At 45.0% G+C, this 19,512-nt stretch overlaps 1 protein-coding gene across 1 annotated transcript; it reads right to left on the bottom strand.

Moving 5' to 3' along the window:
* Window positions 1–1,443: 1,443 nt before the first annotated feature.
* LOC136794744 (spermatogenesis-associated protein 31E1-like) lies at window positions 1,444–6,439 on the bottom strand. The gene is made up of 4 exons (XM_067041074.1): window positions 6,245–6,439; window positions 5,449–5,506; window positions 4,805–4,865; window positions 1,444–4,528 (listed from the first exon to the last, which is right to left on the bottom strand). The coding sequence occupies exons 1-4, from the start codon at window positions 6,437–6,439 to the stop codon at window positions 1,444–1,446; spliced, it is 3,399 nt and encodes a 1,132-aa protein (XP_066897175.1).
* Window positions 6,440–19,512: the final 13,073 nt, after the last annotated feature.

Raw genomic sequence — 19,512 nt, forward strand, 5'->3', positions numbered from 1 at the left:
GGATCAGGGGACCCTCCTGGAGCAGGACTCTCCACCACGGCAGAGCCTGTGGCACCGAGCCCCAAATTGCTCTGTAGAATTGCTCCTGTCTCCCTGGTTTCCTGTGTGGACGGGCCGGCGGGGGGGAAGCTGACGGCACCCTCGTTCTCCACAGGTCACTTCCCACCCGCTGGGTGACACATCCTGTCTGCTGGCCTTTTCCCCCTCCAGGCTCTGGGGTGAGCAAGGCTGATAGCACGGGAGACTTGCTATGACCCCAGCGCTGTCCCTGAGCCTGTTAAGTCCCACCTGTCCCCTGGGAGCCTCCTTGGGCCACACGTGTAGGTTAAGGTCACAGACCGCGAGTCTGTCGTGAGCTCCCAGTCCTGTGAAAGCTGATTAAATACATTGCGGGGAAGTGAACCTTCCCTGCTTGGAGGCTCCGCGGCCTCTGGGAGCCTGTCCCTCTGTGGAGGGGCTCCAGGGGCCTTCCCTCTGTCTGGGTTCTGGGGACTGCAGAAGGGGGAGAGTCTGGGCTGGGGCCACCGTGAGCCACTGGCCCCTAACTTCTTTTCTTTGGGCCTGTACACGGTGGTGGGACGCCAGGGGCTCCTTGGTCACTGCGCCACTTATGGGCACCCCTGCCACTTGCCTCCGTCCCCTGCCTCCCACCCTAGGGGCACATGACAGACAGCGAGGTGACTGCACACACAGTCACACCCCTGCTCGCTCCGCAGGGGGAGGTGGGCGCTGTGAGTGGGGCAGGGCTGGGCGGCTCTCGGCGGCCTCCAGGTTCCTCAGCTCACACCCTCAGACGTGGGAGTGCGTGGCCCTCGTTCTCACCGCTGCTCCAGAGTGTGAGAAAGGCAGAGGACGGGTGACGCTCCCGGCCCATCTCAATCCCAGCTCCACCGGGGAGAGGAGGAGCTGCCAGGTCAGGTGCCATCTAGCCCCGCCACGACATGGGGGGGCAAGGTTGCTGCCACCTCTGGACTCTGGGCTAGCCCTGCCCCCAAACTCCACTCCTTATTCTGACATGTGAACTTGTCTCTGACACTTCCTGGAGGCTGAGGGGAATTTCAGCCTCTGCAAACCCCTCCCCTACAGTCCCACAAGTTCAAGGTAGAGAGAGAGCAGGAGAGGACTGAGCGGGTTCCTGGGAAGGGGGAGGTCTTTAGGTTTAGTTCACCTTGACACATCCTGAATGCTCTTGCTTGTTTCTGTAATGCTGCTATTATGGAAACTTAAGTGCAGTGAGGGAATTGAGGTGAGGGTGCGTATTCCACGCTGGGATCAGCCTCCCTCCATGGCCCCATCCCATCTGGAAGCCAAAGCAGGCACCTGGGAAGAGTGGACTCTGATCCCTTCCCTTCCCCCCAGCAGGGCACAGACAGAGGCCACCACCTCTCATGAGAAAAAGCATGTATTTTGGGAGACAATAAAAGTCGTGGTAGGAAGAAGCCATTAGCACATAGACAGTGTGTTAACATGAGAAGAAGCAGGTTTTCTTTGCATGAACTCAGCTTTTTCGTGCACTACTTTCCTACCAGGAAAGGCATGAGAAGCACACTTTCGTTGACCAGAGGGAACACATTTTTGAGGACATGTTGGGTGATGGTGCAGCTGGCCTGAGTCACCTGCCACCCTTGGTCTATGCTGGCAGGGTCTGACTGGGGACTCCAGTCCCCTGGGTGGGGAGGCCAACTTGTCGCCCCTGCCTCTGGTATGCCTGCTCTTGTTATGGTAGCTGTGGTCCTGGGGGCTGGCTTGGTGACTGTAGGCTGTATCTTTCAACACTCTTCTCTTTTCTGAAGAGGAGAGAAGCCTGTGGTAGTGGGAATGCCCCTCTGCTGGGGCCTGGAATTGTTTTGGGTGCTGATTTAAGTCTGAGGCACAGAGTCCTTGGCGAAGCCCCATTTTCTTTACTGGGACCTGTCCAACAGCTCTTCCAATCGCCCAGGGATCAACAGCCCTGCTCTCTACAACAGATTTGCCTCTGATTGGTTTCTGGTGCTGAGCCGTGCTTGATGCAGGCTTGCCCTTTTGAAGAGATTCTTCTATTCCTTTGTCTTTTCGCTTGGGGCTAAGAAGCCGCAGAACGTACCCCAGCCAGTTTTGTTTTTCTGGTAAAAGCCGTCTCTTCCCTGGAGAGGGCTGGGGGTGTTTGCTCCCAAGGGACTCTCCTCTTTCCCTGACCTGAGAAGCGTGGCTCATCCCACTTGCTTGAGAAGCCTGCCATCCTGAAGACCTTTCTTCATACTCTCCCGGTTTGGGCCTCCGGTCGTCCCTCCTCCCATCAGTTGAGGCAAACTGGCCCTTACGCGGGTCCCTAACTGTTGGTTTCCTGGGTTCCTGTTGTCCCTGGTTGCTTCTCGTTTCTTCATGTTCTCCTGGTTGGAGTCTCCTGACGCACCTCCACTCCTCAGCTGGGGCAAGCATCTCACCCTCGCTCTTAAATGAGTCCTTAAGTTTTGGTTTTCTGAATTTCTGCTGCCCCTGGCTGCTCTGTTCACTCACGTTGAGGTCACGTGGCGCCACCCGGAAAGCTGGCGCGTCCTCACTAGCATGTTCCCTCTGGGAACTGGAAAGAGACCTACGAGAAGCCAACATGTCTGCAAGGAGCACATCAGTGTGAGAGCCTTGAAGGAGCACGTTGGTGGCAGAGTCCTGGAGGGGCATGCCAATGGCATCGTCTTGAAGGAGGATGTCAGTGTGAGAGTCTTGAAGGAGCTCCCCAGTGGCACAGCCTTGAGCCACCTGTGTTTTAAGGCGTGGCTCCTTTGGATGCTGGGCAACTGACTTTGTTGGTGGTGACAGGGTTTTCCTAGTGGCTGGAAACCCCAAGACAGTCCCATTCTCCCAGCTTCTGCCCATGAGGTTGACTGTGGACATCTGATAAGGCAGTCTGTCCTCCTGTCCAGTCAGAGGGGCCTCTGAGGGCCCAGACATGTCACCAGGTGAAGCCTTTCCCCGGGCCCTCTGGATTTCTGTATGCTCAGGTGAGGGAACAGGGAGGGGACTCACCAGGGTGGGACCTGTTGCTTTTGTTACCACTTTCATTCCCTGACGGGGCTGAGGTTTTCCCAAGAACTTAGCAAAGTTGGCTTTTGAGTGTGCCCCAGATTGACAGGTGGCAGAGGGCGAAAAGCTGGACCTTGGAGAGGACAAGGGTTGAGCCGCACATGGCTTGAGATTTATGGGCTCAGAGGCCTGGTTGGGTAAGTCCCACCTGTGCCTTCCTCGCCACCTTATGTGGCGTGTTTCCCGTATCTGCCCAGTGCTTGGACTGGGGAAGGAAAGCTCACGGGAGGAGTTTACACAGGGTTTCCAGCACTTCAAGGGTGCCAGATTTCTGATCTCCTCGTGAGGTGGGGGCTTAGAAAAAGCACAGTTGGCAAGAAGCCGGGATTGACGCACAATCACAGGGATCAAACCTTGATTAATCTGCCTCAACTTTGTGCTCAAATGGGCTTTCAAGAATTTTTCTAGAGCTTTCCTCTCTGGGCTACTGGGTAAACAGTGTCCAGAGTCACTCTTCAAGGATCTCATCAAGTATCTTTCTGACTCCTTTTCAGAGTTTCTTTGCAGAAACTTCACTGGGAGGCTGGCCCTGGAGAAAGCTTTTGAGAGCCTCCTCGGACATGGCCTCAGAACCTTGCCGAAATCCTTCCCTGGTTGGAATTGCATTTGACCCTTCCTATGGGATCTCCTAAGGAATCTGGACCTTATCTTCTGTGGGTTCAGTCTCCTTTTGCCTGTAAAAGCAGAGGGCTTCCAGGGTCCCTGCTTGCCCTGTGCCTGATAAGTCCTTAAAAATTGGCACTGAGAGGAACTCAATTCCAGAGACAGAGGCAGGTGGATTCTGAGGGACAGGCTCCTCTTGGTTTTACCTTTGATGAGCCTCTTTTGAAGATGTTGCTTCTGGATGTTGCTCAGGTAGTCTGAGCTCATTTGTTCTGAGAATGACCCATCCTTTTCTTTCCCCTTACAAATCTTTAGTTTTGCGTTCTTGGTGATTAGAATCTCCAGCAGCTTCTGGACCTCAGGGTTGACAAATGAGAGGCTACCAGTCTCTACCTGCTTGTCTGTGGGCCCTGCCAAGAACGGGGCCTCTGGTGGCTGGTGGGCCAGGTGTTCTTGCGGGGGCTCACTCTGTGATGAGGTGGGGAAGAACAAGGCCTTGGTAGTCTTCCACCACAAGGACAGAAACAAAACGCAATAGAATGCGAGGCCGACACTCAAGATGGCGAGGATGACAGTTGCCCAAAAAGAGTTTCCTGGAGTTGAGCTCTTTGCAGCGGTGCCTAGGGTGATTCTCTTCAGGTTGGATTGGTCTTGAGGTTCTGTTGACAGGGTGGAGGCCACAGGTAAAGAGCCCTGGGTCAGAGGAGCCAGGGCAGCTGATGGGCACGTGGCAGGAACAGCCTCTTCTGCAGGTTCCCTGCAGGGCTGGTCGGCTCCAGCGGACGCTGCTTTGCACGCCTCACCAGGGGGGTCTTGACAGGAGGGCTGATGAAAGCTGCCCTTGTCAAGGAGCCTCTCCAGGTGGCTGCAGGAGACATGAGGCACAAGCTGCAGCCAGGAGCCCCCCAGGGCCAGGAGGGCTGGGCAGGCCAGGCAGGGGTGGGCATCTGTGGCCCACGGCCCTCCACGGCCCCCATGCTGACTTCACAGTGCTCCTGTTATCCCTCACCCCAGGGCTTTAGCCATACCCCACCCCCAGCGTTCCCCCTCCCAGCTCAGCCCCAGGCTGCCTGCAGCCCTGGGTCACACCGTAGGCTCTGGGCAAAAGAAGAACCTAGGAGAGAAGGGGAAGATTCTTTACCTTTGCAGAAGTGAAAGCAGGGCGCGAACCTCTTCCAGCTCTTCCCGGCAAGCTCCGCAAGCTGGAAATCAGCAGACTGGGTCATGGTGGTGAAGGCAAGAGCCTAGGGGGTCTTACAGGAGGCTGAGTGCAGTGTCCCTTTAAGGGGACACCACTGGGAGATTGGAGCCCAAGCACCAGCGTCCAGGACCACATGATCCCTGACAGTGATGGCGAAGCTCATGAAAGGGTTTATCATTTATAAAGTACTTCCATATCCATTACCCCTTGCTGCCCTCACATCCTCCCTGTGGGGGACAATGGGCAGGGGTCACCTCACAGAGGAATCTGAGCAAAGTTAAACAACTTGTCCATGGTTGGACCTGGAGGTCCCACCTCCCAGCCCAGGCACTATTGATCCACTGTAGCCCACACACCCCTGCTGGGCCACACCCTTTTCCAGGCCCCTCAGGGCTTCATTGTGCACATGGAATCTGGGAAGTATCTGGGTTCTGCTCTCCTTCCCAGGAGCCTCCCTGAGGGTTCTGCTTCTTGAGGGACAGGCCCTGCTACTGGCCTCCTCGGAGCCTGTGGAGATGGGCCCTCAGTGCAGGAGAGATGGGGGCTGACCCTCAGGGCACACAGGGCTGAATGAAACAACTTACCTTTCAAAGCTTTATTTTTCTTCTTCAACTTGCATCTCCCCCTCGGCTCCATTTGATGCTGAGAGACAGAAAAACGAGGACCTGGGACCCAATTCTCACTCTCCCCGCTCTAGACAAGCATCAGACACTCAGTGTCCATACATAATATGACTTTCTACATTTAACTAACAGAGCTCTGTGGTTTTTCTTTCCTTTCACTCATTTTTAAAGAGGATAAAACCATTTTCTGTTTTCCTTCTCTGAAGAACATAAAGAAGGATTTTCAATGTGAGATTCACCCTGGATTTCTTTCGTCACTGTTCCTCTGCTCAAGAAACACACACTCGGAACTATGGGTTCATCTGAGTTCCAGCAGGTGGGTCTGTGCTTCCCGAGGCCAGGGCCACTCCAGCCCCCCGCTCTGAGGCTCTCAGGGCCTCAACACTGCCAGAAGATCAGCCCTCATCCGAGACACCTGTTCACAGCTGGTGATCCAGTGATCATGGGCCTGTCCTCTGGCTGAGATTGAACTCAGTATCCAGTCCTCGACCTCCGGTCACTGTGTGTCAGACTTGCCCTGGAGCCCTCTACCACACTGGGGCAACCGGTCTGAGATCTTTGGATAGAAATCCTAGTGTTCACTCTATCCCCTGCCCAGGCCGGCCTGCCCTTACAGGGATGACATTCTATTCTTGAGAGGAGATGTCCTATTCTTTCCCATTTCAGGAGTCTCTGTAGTTGATTCAGAAAAGTGGAAATAAGAATAGAAAAGAAGAGAGAATCGTGTGCTTGTGGGTCTGGCCCAAGGGTTCCTTACCTTCCTGATGTTTCCATGTTTCCTAGGAGGTGGTGAAGATGGATTATTCTGGAGGTAGGGGAGTAACAGGAAAAAGAGTCCCAGTGCACACAGAAAGGCGAAGATGGTATCAATCGCCCAGAAAGTGGAACTGGTGTTCAGCCAAGTATCAAAAGTGCTTTTCAGAGAAAAGAGAGGATTCTCCATCATCTGCATCACGCTGCTGCCCTCAGGCAACTGAGCACAGGGTGTGTACTCAGAGACTAAATTCCTGGGCCTACATCATAGAGCTGTGCTTTGGTCACAAAGTGGGAGGGGGAGTAATAGAGGAGGAGGCTTTACCAAGGCCCTTCCCCACCCATCCGCCCCACAGCTCTACCCTCCACCCTCAGGGGTCTTCTAGACCTTAGTCAATTTTCTATTCATTCCACCTGGAAATCACATTTTTCCTGGTTCCTCAGATCTCTTGGGGATCTCGGCTTGAACCCACCATTTTCATAGCCTTTGAAACTCTGAAATTCTCCCAGGATTTGGGCTGTTTCCCAACGATTTATACTCTCAGAATCTCCTTTGTTCACAATTCCATCATTTTTTCATCTCGCATATTTACACCTAAGTTGTATCATTACTTTCTCAGCAAATTTCAATTATACAATACAGTATTATCAACTCTGGTCACCATGTTGTACATTAGATCCTAAGACTTCCATCTCATACAGAGTGTGTACCCTGTTGCCACCCTCTCCTTATTTCCCCCAACCCTAGCCCTTGGCAAACACTCCTCTGCTTCTATGACTTTGACTGCTTTCTTTGTAGATTCTGCATATAATTGATAATAGGCAGCATTTGCCTTTCTCTGTCTGGCTTTCACTTAGCATGATGTCCTCTAGATTCATCCACGTTGTTGCAAATATGAACACCACTTTTCCCATAGAATAAGGTTTTTAGTTTCATCAACCCAGAAATAGAACTCGTTTTATACTTATTTAATTTTGAATATTTAATTTGTTATAGTTTCCATCCACTTTTGCCAACTTCACTCAGAATAATTAACACAAAAATTCAAACTAATGATTATTATTTCAAATTTACAAAACCAAGTATAATTAAAAGGTAAGTAATTAAACCTCTAAATGATACGTTTTGTGTAACGTTTTATACTTCTGAAGTTAGAAAAGCTTCAAAAAGACTGTACACACACACACATACACACACACACACACACACACACACACACACACACACATTTCAAGAGACCAATGCAGTATATTCAAATCCAAAAATTAAGCATGTCCTCATTTTCTCTAAAACTTTTGTGTATTGTCTTCACCACAGTTCTTCTCACTCTGCCCAAAAAAGACAGTCTCCGTTCTTCAGAGTTTAGAAACATGTGTGGAACACCCAGAAGTCAGAAATGGGTTAGGTGATATCAAACTCTTGGAGGAAAACATAGGCAGAACACTCTATGACATAAATCACAGCAAGATCCTTTTTGACCCACCTCCTAGAGAAATGGAAATAAAAACAAAAATAAACCAACGGGACCTAATACAACTTAGAAGCTTTTGCACAGCAAAGGATACCATAAACAAGACCAAAAGACAACCCTCAGAATGGGAGAAAATATTTGCAAATGAAGCAACTGACAAAGGATTTATATCCAAAATTTATAAGCAACTCATGCAGCTCAATAACAACAACAACAACAACAACAAAAAACCCAATCCAAAAATGGGCAGAAGAACTAAATAGACATTTCTCCAAAGAAGATATACAGATTGCCAACAAACACATGAAAGAATGTTCAACATCATTAATCATTTGGGAAATGCAAATCAAAACTACAATGAGATACCATCTCACACCGGTCAGATTGGCCATCATCAAAAACTCTAGAAACAATAAATGCTGGAGAGGGTGTGGAGAAAAGGGAACCCTCTTGCACTGCTGGTGGGAATGTAAATTGATACAGCCACTACGGAGAACAGTATGGAGCTTCCTTAAAAAATTAAAAATAGGAGGGGGGAGCGAGAAGATGGCGGAAGAGTAAGACGCGGGGATCACCTTCCTCCTCACAGAGACATCAGAAATACATCTACACGTGGAACTTCTCCTATAGAACACCCACCGAACACTGGCAGAAGACCTCAGACCTCCCCAAAGGCAAGAAACTCCCCACGTACCTGGGTAGGGCAAAAGAAAAAAGAATAAACAGACACAAAAGAATAGGGACAGGACCTGCACCAGTGGGAGGGAGCCGTGAAGGAGGAAAGGTTCCCACACACTAGGAGCCCCTTCGCGGGGGGAGACTGCTGGTGGCGGAGGGGGAAGCTTCAGAGCTGCGGAGGAGAGCGCAGCAACAGGGTACGGAGGGCAAAGCGGAGAGATTGCCGCAGAGGATCCGTGCCGACCAGAACTCACCAGCCCGAGAGGCTTGTCTGCTCACCCGCCGCGGCGGGCGGGGCTGGGAACTGAGCTTCGGGCGGATCCCAGGGAAAGGTCTGGAGTTGGCAGAGTGAAAACAGCCTAAAGGGGTTAGTGCACCACTGCTAGCTGGGAGGGAGTCCAGTTGAAGTCTGGAGCTGCCGAAGAGGCAAGAGACCTTTTCTTCCCTCTTTGCCTCCTGGTGCGCGAGGAGAGGGGTTTAAGCGCGCCGCTTAACGGAGCTCCAGAAACGGGCGCGGAGCTACCAAAGAGACAAGAGACTTTTTCTTGCCTCCTCGCTTCTTGGGGCGCGAGGAGAGGGGATTAAGGGCACCACGTAAAGGAGCTCCAGAAACGGGCGCGAGCCGCCGCTGTCGGCACGGACAGTAGAGACAGGTGTGGGACGCTAGGGTTGCTGCTGCCGCCACCAAGAGGCCTGTGTGCGAGCACACGTCACTCTCCACACCGCCCTCCCGGGAGCCTGTGCAGCCCGCCACTGCCGGGGTCCCGGGATCCAGGGACAGCTTCCCTGGGAAAACGCACGGTGCGCCTCGGGCCGGTGCAGCGTCACGCCGGCCTCGGACGTCGCAGGCTCGCCCCGCATCCGTGCCCCTCCCCTCCCTCCCCCTGGCCTGAATGAGCCAGAGACCACGAATCAGCTGCTCCTTTAACCCCGTCCTGTCTGAGCGAAGGGCACATGCCCTCGGACGACCTACGCGCAGAGGCGGGGCCAAGTCCAAAGCTGAACCCCAGGAGCTGTGCGAAACCTCCCAGCAGCCTCAGAAGCAGGGGATTAAAGCTCCACAGTCAACTTGAAGTGCCCTGCATCTGTGGAAAACCTGAATAGACAGCGAAATATCCCAAGTTGAGGAGGTGGACTTTGGGAGCAAGATATACTATTATTTTCCCCTTTTTTCTTTTTGTGAGTGTGTATGTGGGTGCTGCTGTGTGAGATTTTGTCTGTATAGCTTTGTTTTCACCATTTGTCCTAGGGTTAAACCGACCCGTTTTTTTGTGTTTGTTTGTTTTTTTCTTTAATAGAAATTTTTCTTCTTAATAATTAATTTTTATTTTAATAACTATGTTTTATCCTACTTTATTTTGTCTTCGCCCTTTCTTTCTTCCTTTCTTCCCTCCTATCTTTCCTACTTCCCTCCTTCCTTCCTTCCTTCTTCCCTCCCTTCCTTCCTCCCTCCCTTCCTTCCTTCCTTTCTTCCTCCCTTCCTTCCCTCCCTTCCTCCTTCCTTTCTTTCCTTTTTATTTCTCTCTCCCTTTTATTTTGAGCCATGTGGATTAAAGGCTCTTGGCACTCTAGCCAGGTGTCAAGGCTGTGTCTCTGAAGTGGGAGAACCAACCTCAGGACACTGGTCCACAAGAGACCTCCCAGCTCCACGTAATATCAAATGGCGAAAATCTCCCAGAGATCTCCATCTCAACACCAAGACCCAGCTTCACTTAAGGACCAGCAACGAACAGTGCTGGACACCCTATCCCCAACAAAGAGCAAGACAGGTCTACAGCCCCATCCATTAGCAGAGAGGCTGCCTAAAATCATAATAAGGCTACCAACATCCCCAAACACACCACCAGACGTGGACCTGCCCACCAGAAAGACAAGATCCAGGCTCATCCACCAGAACAGAGGCACTAGTCCCCCCAACCAGGAAACCTGCTCAACCCACTGAACCAACCTCAGCCACTGGGGACAGCCACCAAAAACAGAGGGCACTACGAACCTGCAGCCTGCAAAAAGGAGATCCCAAACACAGTAAGATAAGCAAAATGAGAAGACAGAAAAACACAAAGCAGATGAAGGAGCAAGATAAAAACACACCAGACCTAACAAATGAAGAGGTAATAGCCAGTCTACCTGAAAAAGAATTCAGAATAATGATAGGAAAGATGATTCAAAACCTTGGAAATAGAATAGACAAATTGCAAGAAACAGTTAACAAGGACCTAGAAGAAATAAAGAGGAAGCAAGTAACAATGAGCAACACAATAAGTGAAATGAAAAATACTCTAGATGGGATCAATAGCAGAATAACTGAGGCAGAAGGACGGATAAGTGACCTGGAAGACAAAATAGTGGAAATAACTACTGCAGAGCAGAAGAAAGAAAAAAGAATGAAAAGAACTGAGGACAGTCTCAGAGACCTCTGGGACAACATTAAACACACCAACATTCGAATTATAGGGGTCCCAGAAGAAGAAGAGAAAAAGAAAGGGACTGAGAAAATACTTGAAGAGATTATAGTGGAAAACTTCCCTAATATAGGAAAGGAAATAGTCAATCAAGTCCAGGAAGCACAGAGAGTCCCATACAGGATAAACCCAAGGATAAACACGCCAAGACACAGAATAATCAAACTGCCAAAAATTAAATACAAAGAAAACATATTAAAAGCAGCAAGGGAAAAACAACAAATAACACACAAGGGAATCCCCATAAGGTTAACATCTGATCTTTCAGCAGAAACTCTACAAGCCAGAAGGGAGTGGCAGGACATATTTAAAGTGAGGAAGGAAAAAAACCTACAACCAAGATTACTCTACCCAGCAAGGATCTCATTCAGATTCGATGGAGAAATTAAAACCTTTACAGACAAGCAAAAGCTGAGAGAGTTCAGCACCACCAAACCGGCTTTACAACAAATGCTAAAGGAACTTCTCTAAGCAACAAACACAAGAGAAGGAAAAGACCTACAAGAACAACCCGAAACAATTACGTAAATGGTACTAGGAACATACATATCAATAATTTCCTTAAATGTAAATGGATTAAATGCTCCCACCAAACCACACAGACTGGCTGAATGGATACAAAAACAGGACCCATATATATGCTGTCTACAAGAGACCCACTTCAGACCTAGGGACACTTACAGACTGAAAGTGAGGGGATGGAAAAAGATATTCCATGCAAATGGAAATCAGAAGAAAGCTGGAGTAGCAATTCTCATATCAGACAAAATAGACTTGAAAATAAAGACTATTACAAGAGACAAAGAAGGACACTACATAATGATCAAGGGATCGATCCATGAAGAAGACATAACAATTGTAAATATTTATGCACCCAACATAGGAGCACCTCAATACATAAGGCAAATACCACCAGCCATGAAAGGGGGAATCGACAGTAACACAATCATAGTAGGGGACTTTAACACCCCACTTTCCCCAATGGACAGATCATCTAAAATGAAAACAAATAAGGAAACACAAGCTTTAAATGATACATTGCAAAAGATGGATTTACTTGATATTTATAGGACATTCCACCCAAAAACAACAGAATACACATTTTTCTCAAGTGCCCATGGAACATTCTCCAGGATAGATCATATCTTGGGTCACAAATCTAGCCTTGGCAAATTTAAGAAAATTGAAATCATATCAAGTATCTTTTCTGACCACGATGCTATGAGACTAGATATCAATTACAGGAAAAGATCTGTAAAATATACAAACACATGGAGGCTAAACAATACACTACTTAATAATGAAGTGATCACTGAAGAAATCAAAGAGGAAATCAAAAAGTACTTAGAAACAAATGACAATGGAGACACGATGACCCAAAACCTATGGGATACAGCAAAAGCAGTTCTAAGAGGGAAGTTTATAGCAATACAATCATACCTTAAGAAACAGGAAACATCTCGAATAAACAACCTAACTTTGCACCTAAAGCAATTAGAGAAGGAAGAAAAAAAAACCCCACATTTAGCAAAAGGAAAGAAATCATAAAGATCAGATCAGAAATAAATGAAAAAGAAATGAAGGAAACAATAGCAAAGATCAATAAAAGTAAAAGCTGGTTCTTTGAGAAGATAAATAAAATTGATAAACCATTAGCCAGACTCATCAAGAAAAAAAGGGAGAGGACTCAAATCAATAGAATTAGAAGTGAAAAAGGAGATGCAACAACTGACACTGCAGAAATACAAAAGATTATTAGAGATTACTACAAGCAACTCTATGCCAATAAAATGGAAAACCTGGAAGAAATGGACAAATTCTTAGAAATGCACAACCTGCCGAGACTGAACCAGGAAGAAATAGAAAACATGAACAGACCAATCACAAGCACTGAAATTGAAACTGTGATTAAAAATCTTCCAACAAACAAAAGCCCAGGACCAGATGGCTTCACAGGTGAATTCTATCAAACATTTAGAGAAGAGCTAACACCTATCCTTCTCAAACTCTTCCAAAAGACAGCAGAGGGAGGAACACTCCCAAACTCATTCTATGAAGCCACCATCACCCTGATACCAAAACCAGACAAAGACGTCACAAAGAAAGAAAACTACAGGCCAATATCACTGATGAACATAGATGCAAAAATCCTCAACAAAATACTAGCAAACAGAATCCAACAGCACATTAAAAGGATCATACACCATGATCAAGTGGGGTTTATTCCAGGAATGCAAGGATTCTTCAATATACGCAAAGCAATCAACGTGATACACCATACCAACAAACTGAAGGAGAAAAACCATATGATCATCTCAATAGATGCAGAGAAAGCTTTTGACAAAATTCAACACCCATTTATGATAAAAACGCTGCAGAAAGTAGGCATAGAGGGAACTTTCCTCAACATAATAAAGGCCACGTATGACAAACCCACAGCCAGCATTGTTCTCAATGGTGAAAAACTGAAACCATTTCCACTAAGATCAGGAACAAGACAAGGTTGCCCACTCTCACCACTCTTATTCAACCTAGTCTTGGAAGTTCTAGCCACAGCAATCAGAGAAAATAAAGAAATAAAAGGAATCCAAATAGGAAAAGAAGAAGTAAAGCTGTCACTGTTTGCAGATGACATGATACTATACATAGAGAATACTAAGGATGCTACCAGAAAACCACTAGAACTAATCAATGAATTTGGTAAAGTAGCAGGATACAAAGTTAATGCACAGAAATCTCTGGCATTCTTATACACTAATGATGAAAAATCCGAGAGTGAAATTAAGAAAACACTCCCATTTACCACTGCAACAAAAAGAATAAAATATCTAGGAATAAACCTACCTAAGGAGACAAAAGAACTGTATGCAGAAAACTATAAGACACTGATGAAAGAAATTAAAGATGATACAAATAGGTGGAGAGATATACCATGTTCTTGGATTGGAAGAATCAACATTGTGAAAATGACTCTATTACCCAAAGCAATCTACAGATTCAATGCAATCCCTATCAAATTACCACTGGCATTTTTTACAGAACTAGAACAAAAAATTTCACAATTTGTATGGAAACACAAAAGACCCCGAATAGCCAAAGCAATCTTGAGAACGAAAAATGGAGCTGGAGGAATCAGGCTCCCTGACTTCAGACTATACTACAAGGCCACAGTAATCAAGACAGTATGGTACTGGCACAAAAACAGAAATATAGATCAATGGAACAGGATAGAAAGCCCAGAGATAAACCCACACACATATGGTCACCTTATCTTTGATAAAGGAGGCAAGAATATACATTGGAGAAAAGACAGCCTCTTCAATAAGTGGTGCTGGGAAAACTGGACAGCTACCTGTAGAAGTATGAAATTAGAACACTCCCTAACACCATACACAAAAATAAACTCAAAATGGGTTAAAGACCTAAATGTAAGGCCAGACACTATCAAACTCTTAGAGGAAAACATAGGCAGAACACTCTATGACATCAATCACAGCAAGATCCTTTTTGACCCATCTCCTAGAGAAATGGAAATAAAAACAAAAATAAACAAATGGGATCTAATGAAACTTAAAAGCTTTTGCACAGCAAAGGATAGCATAAACAAGACCAAAAGACAACCCTCAGAATGGGAGAAAATATTTGCAAATGAAGCAACGGACAAAGGATTTATATCCAAAATTTATAAGCAACTCAGGCAGCTCAATAACAAAACAACAAACAACCCAATCCAAAAATGGGCAGAAGAACTAAATAGACATTTCTCCAAAGAAGATATACAGATTGCTAACAAACACATGAAAGAATGCTCAACATCATTAATCATTAGAGAAATGCAAATCAAAACTACAATATCATATCACACCGGTCAGATTGGCCATCATCAAAAACTCTAGAAACAATAGGGCTTCCCTGGTGGCACAGTGGTTGAGAATCCGCCTGCCGATGCAGGGAACATGGGTTCGTGCCCCGGTCTGGGAAGATCCCACATGCCGCGGAGCGGGTGGGCCCGTGAGCCATGGCTGCTGAGCCTGCGCGTTCGGAGCCTGTGCTTCGCAACGGGAGAGGCCACAACAGTGAGAGGCCCGCATATCACACACACACACACAAAAAAACCCCAAACAAACTCTAGAAACAATAAATGCTGGAGAGGGTGTGGAGAAAAGGGAACACTCTTGCACTGCTGGTGGGAATGTAAATGGATACAGCCACTATGGAGAACAGTATGGAGGTTCCTTAAAAAAATACAAATAGGACTACCATATGACCCCACAATCCCACTACGAGGCATATACCCTGAGAAAACCATAATTCAAAAAGAGTCATGTACCAAAATGTTTATTGCAGCTCTATTTACGATAGCCAGGACATGGAAGCAACCTAAATGTCCATCAACAGATGAATGGATAAAGAAGATGTGGCACATATATACAATGGAATATTACTCAGCCACAAAAAGAAATGAAACTGAGTTATTTGTAATGAGGTGGATAGACCTGGAGTCTGTCATATAGAGTGAAGTAAGTCAGAAGAAGAAAAACAAATACCGTATGCTAACACATATATATGGAATCTAAGAAAAAAAATGTCATGAAGAGGCTAGGGGTAGGACAGGAATAAAACACAGACCTACTAGAGCATGGACTTGAGGATATGGGGAGGGGGAAGGGTAAGCGGTGAAGATGTGAGAGAGTGGCAGGGACCTATACACACTACCAAATGTAAATCAGATAGCTAGTGGGAAGCTGCCGCATAGCACAGGGAGTTCACCTCTGTGCTTTGTGACCACCTACAGGGGTGGGATAGGGAGGGTGGGAGGGAGGGTGATGCAACAGGGAAGAGATATGGGAACATATGTATATGTATAACTGATTCACTTTGTTGTAAAGGAGAAACTAACACACTATTGTAAAACAATTATACTCAAATAAAGATGTTAAAAAAATAAAAAATAGAACTACCATACGACCCAGCAATCCCACTACTGGGCATATACCCTGAGAAAACCATAATTCAAAAAGAGTCATGTACCAAAATGAAGAGGATATAAGCAGTCTCCATGAAAAAGAATTCAGAGTAATGATAGTAAAGATATCCAAAATCTTGGAAATAGAATGGAGAAAATACAAGAAATGTTTAACAAGAACCTAGAAGAACTCAGGAGCAAACAAACAATGATGAATAACACAATAAATGAAATTTAAAATTCTCTAGAAGGAATCAGTAGCAGAATAACTGAGGCAGAAGAACAGATAAGTGACCTGGAATATAAAATAGTAGAAATATCTGTCACAAAGCAGAATAAAAAAAAAAAAAAAAAGAATAAAAAGAACTGCAGACAGTCTCAGAGAGCTCTGGGACAACATTAAATGCACCAACATTCAAATTATAAGGGTCCCAGAAAAGAGAAGAGAAAAAGAAAAAGAAATATTTTCAGAAGAAAATATCTGAAGAGATTACAGTTGAAAACTTCCCTACCATGGGAAAGGTAATAGTCAATCAAGACAAGGAAGTGCAGAGAGTCCCATACAGGATAAACCAAGGAGAAACATGCTGAGACATGTATTAATCAAACTAACAAAAATGAAATTCAAAGAAAAAATATTAAAAGCAGCAAGGGAAAAGCAACAAATAACATACAAGGGAATCCCCATAAGGTTAACAGCTGATCTTTCAGCAGAAACTCTGCAAGCCAGAAGGGAGTGGCAGGACATATTTAAAGTAATGAAAGGGAAAAAATTACAACCAAGATTACTCTATCCAGCAAGGATCTCATTCAGATTCGCTGGAGAAAACAAAAGCTTTACAGACAAGCAAAAGTTAAGAGAATTCAGCACCACCAAACCAGCTTTACAACAAATGCTAAAGGAACTTCTCTAGGCAGGAAATGAGAGAAAGAAAAGACCTACAAAAACAAACCCCAAACAATTAAAAAGATGGTAGTAGGAATAGACATATCGATAATTACCTTAAATGTAAATGGATTAAATACTCCAACCGAAACATTTAGACAGGCTGAATGGATAGAAAAACAAGACTTGTATATATGCTGTCTACAAGAGACCCACTTCAGACCTAGGGACACATACAGACTGAAAATCAGAGGATGGAAAAACATATTTCATGCAACTGGAAATCAAGAGAAAGCTGGAGTGGCAATACACATACAAGACAAAATATACTTGAAAATAAAGACTGTTACACCAGACAAGGAAGAACAGGGCATAATGATCAAGCGATCAATCCAAGAAAATATAACAACTGTGAATATATATGCACCTAACATAAGAACATCTCAATATATAAGGCAAATACGAACAGCCCTAGAAGGGTAAATCGACAGTAACATGATAATAGTAGGGGACTTTAACACCTCACTTTCACCAATGGACAGGCCATCCAAAATGAAAATAAATAAGGAAAAACAAGCTTTAAATAACACATAGACAAGATGGACTTGATTGATATTTATAGGACATTCCATCCAAAAACAACAGAATACACTTTCTTCTCAAGGGCACATGGAACATTCTCCAGGATAGGTCATATCTTGGGTCACAAATCAAGCCTTGGTAAATTTAAGAAAATTGAAATCATATCAAGTATCTTTTCCGACCACAACGCTCTGAGACTAGATATCAAGTAGAGAAAAAAACCTGTAAATCCTGTAGACTATACACTAATGATGAAATATCTGAAAGGGAAATTAAGGAAAGACTCCCATTGACCAGTGTAACAAAAATAATGAAATACCTATGAATAAGCCTACCTAAGGAGACAAAAGACCTGTATGCAGAAAACTATAAGACACGGATGAGGGCTTCCCTGGTGGTGCAGTGGTTGAGAGTCTGCCTGCTGATGCAGGGCATACGGGTTCATGCCCCGGTCTGGGAAGATCTCACATGCCGCGGAGCAGCTGGGCCCACGAGCTATGGCCTCTGAGCCTGTGCGTCCAGAGCCTGTGCTCCACAACCACAACCGGAGAGGCCACAACAGTGAGAGGCCCGCATACCGCAAAAAAAAAAAAGACATGGATGAAAGAAATTAAAGATGATACAGATGGAGATATATACCATGTTCTTGGATTGGAAGAATCAACATTGTGAAAATGACTATACTACCCAAAGCCATCTACAGATTCAATGCAATCCCTATCAAACTCTAAAGGAATTTTTCACAGAACTAGAACAAAAAAATTCACAATTTGTATGGAAACACAAAAGACCCCGAAGAGCCAAAGCAATAATGAGAATGGATGTTTAGTTTGTTTCCAAATTTCCTTATTGTAAATGTGCAGTAAATATTTGTGTCTATACTTCTTTGCATATTTGCATTATTTCTGCAATACTAATTCCAAAATATAGAATGGCTAAATTAAAACAGATACATAAAAGTTGGTAGATGTTAACAATAGGCCATCAAAGAAGCTATGCTAATTTATACTCCCACTAGGAGTATAAAGAAAAAGTGAAAGAAAGTGAAAGAAAAAGCTGTTCTGACACTTAGTAAAACAGTAAGACTTTTTTCAAGAAAATTACAATAGGGGAGAGAGATCAGACTTAACTCCAAATACAGCAATGAAAGCTGGGGACTTAGAGCTGATGAGCAAAGTGAGGGAATATATGGATGGAAAATGATTAGAAGGAGACTTCAAAAGTAGAGGGATTCTTACTAAACTGACCTAACGAGATTCTTGCTCAAGAGAGGCCAAGTGCTTAGATGTCAAAGGTGAGGGATGAGGCTCAAGGATGAAGATTCTATCTAAACTGACTTAGCAGGATGCTTGCTAAAACTGGACTATGTACACTTGTCAAGGAGGGGATGGATATGGAATGCTAAGGTCAAGGCTTAGTCCAAAAGAGGGTTTAGAGGAACCTGACTGAAGTTTGGTCAGGAAGGACATTTGGGTCCCAATACATGAGAGTTCCACGCCCCTCATCCCTATTCCAATACAGGATTTCACTGTTCTTTGATAAATAGTTATTACAGAGGCCAATCAAATAGATGATTTACATCTACATATTCCCATTGGGCATTTTCTTACTGGATGTGTGAGAGTTACAAGTTCCAAATTTTTTATACAAATAGGTTCTGAGACCAGAGTCCTTTTTATTATTCTGGAAACCAACTTATATTACATATAAAATTCCATGATATATTTGGATCTATTGATAGATTTTTGTTGTTGTTGTTGTCCCGTTGGTCTATCTATCAATGCACCATTTACACAATGTGTTCATTACTTTAGCTTTCTTATACATTTAACTATGATAATCAAATCTTTTGACTCAATTTTCAGAATTTCCCTAGCTATTCTCACAAGCTATTCATCAAGAGAAACAGTATAACTTTCTAGGGCCAAATCTCTAAAAATAATCATGCTGAGGTTCTGAATAGCATCATACTTATGAACTGAAGTGAGACATAATATTTTTACAATGGTAAAATAATGACATTATCCAGTCTGCCAATAATATACTTCTGGCCACTGTATATCTCACTATCTCACTCTCCTTTAGATACCTTATGTGGTTTAATAGTTTTATATATATATATATATATATATATATATATATATATATATACACATATAGAAAAACATTGATTAAGTTCTTTCAACTTGATTCTTATAGTAAATGAAACATTTTCACATATGGTGT

The sequence above is a fragment of the Kogia breviceps genome, chromosome 8 (genome assembly GCF_026419965.1).
Source record: "Kogia breviceps isolate mKogBre1 chromosome 8, mKogBre1 haplotype 1, whole genome shotgun sequence".
NCBI lineage: Eukaryota > Metazoa > Chordata > Mammalia > Artiodactyla > Physeteridae > Kogia > Kogia breviceps.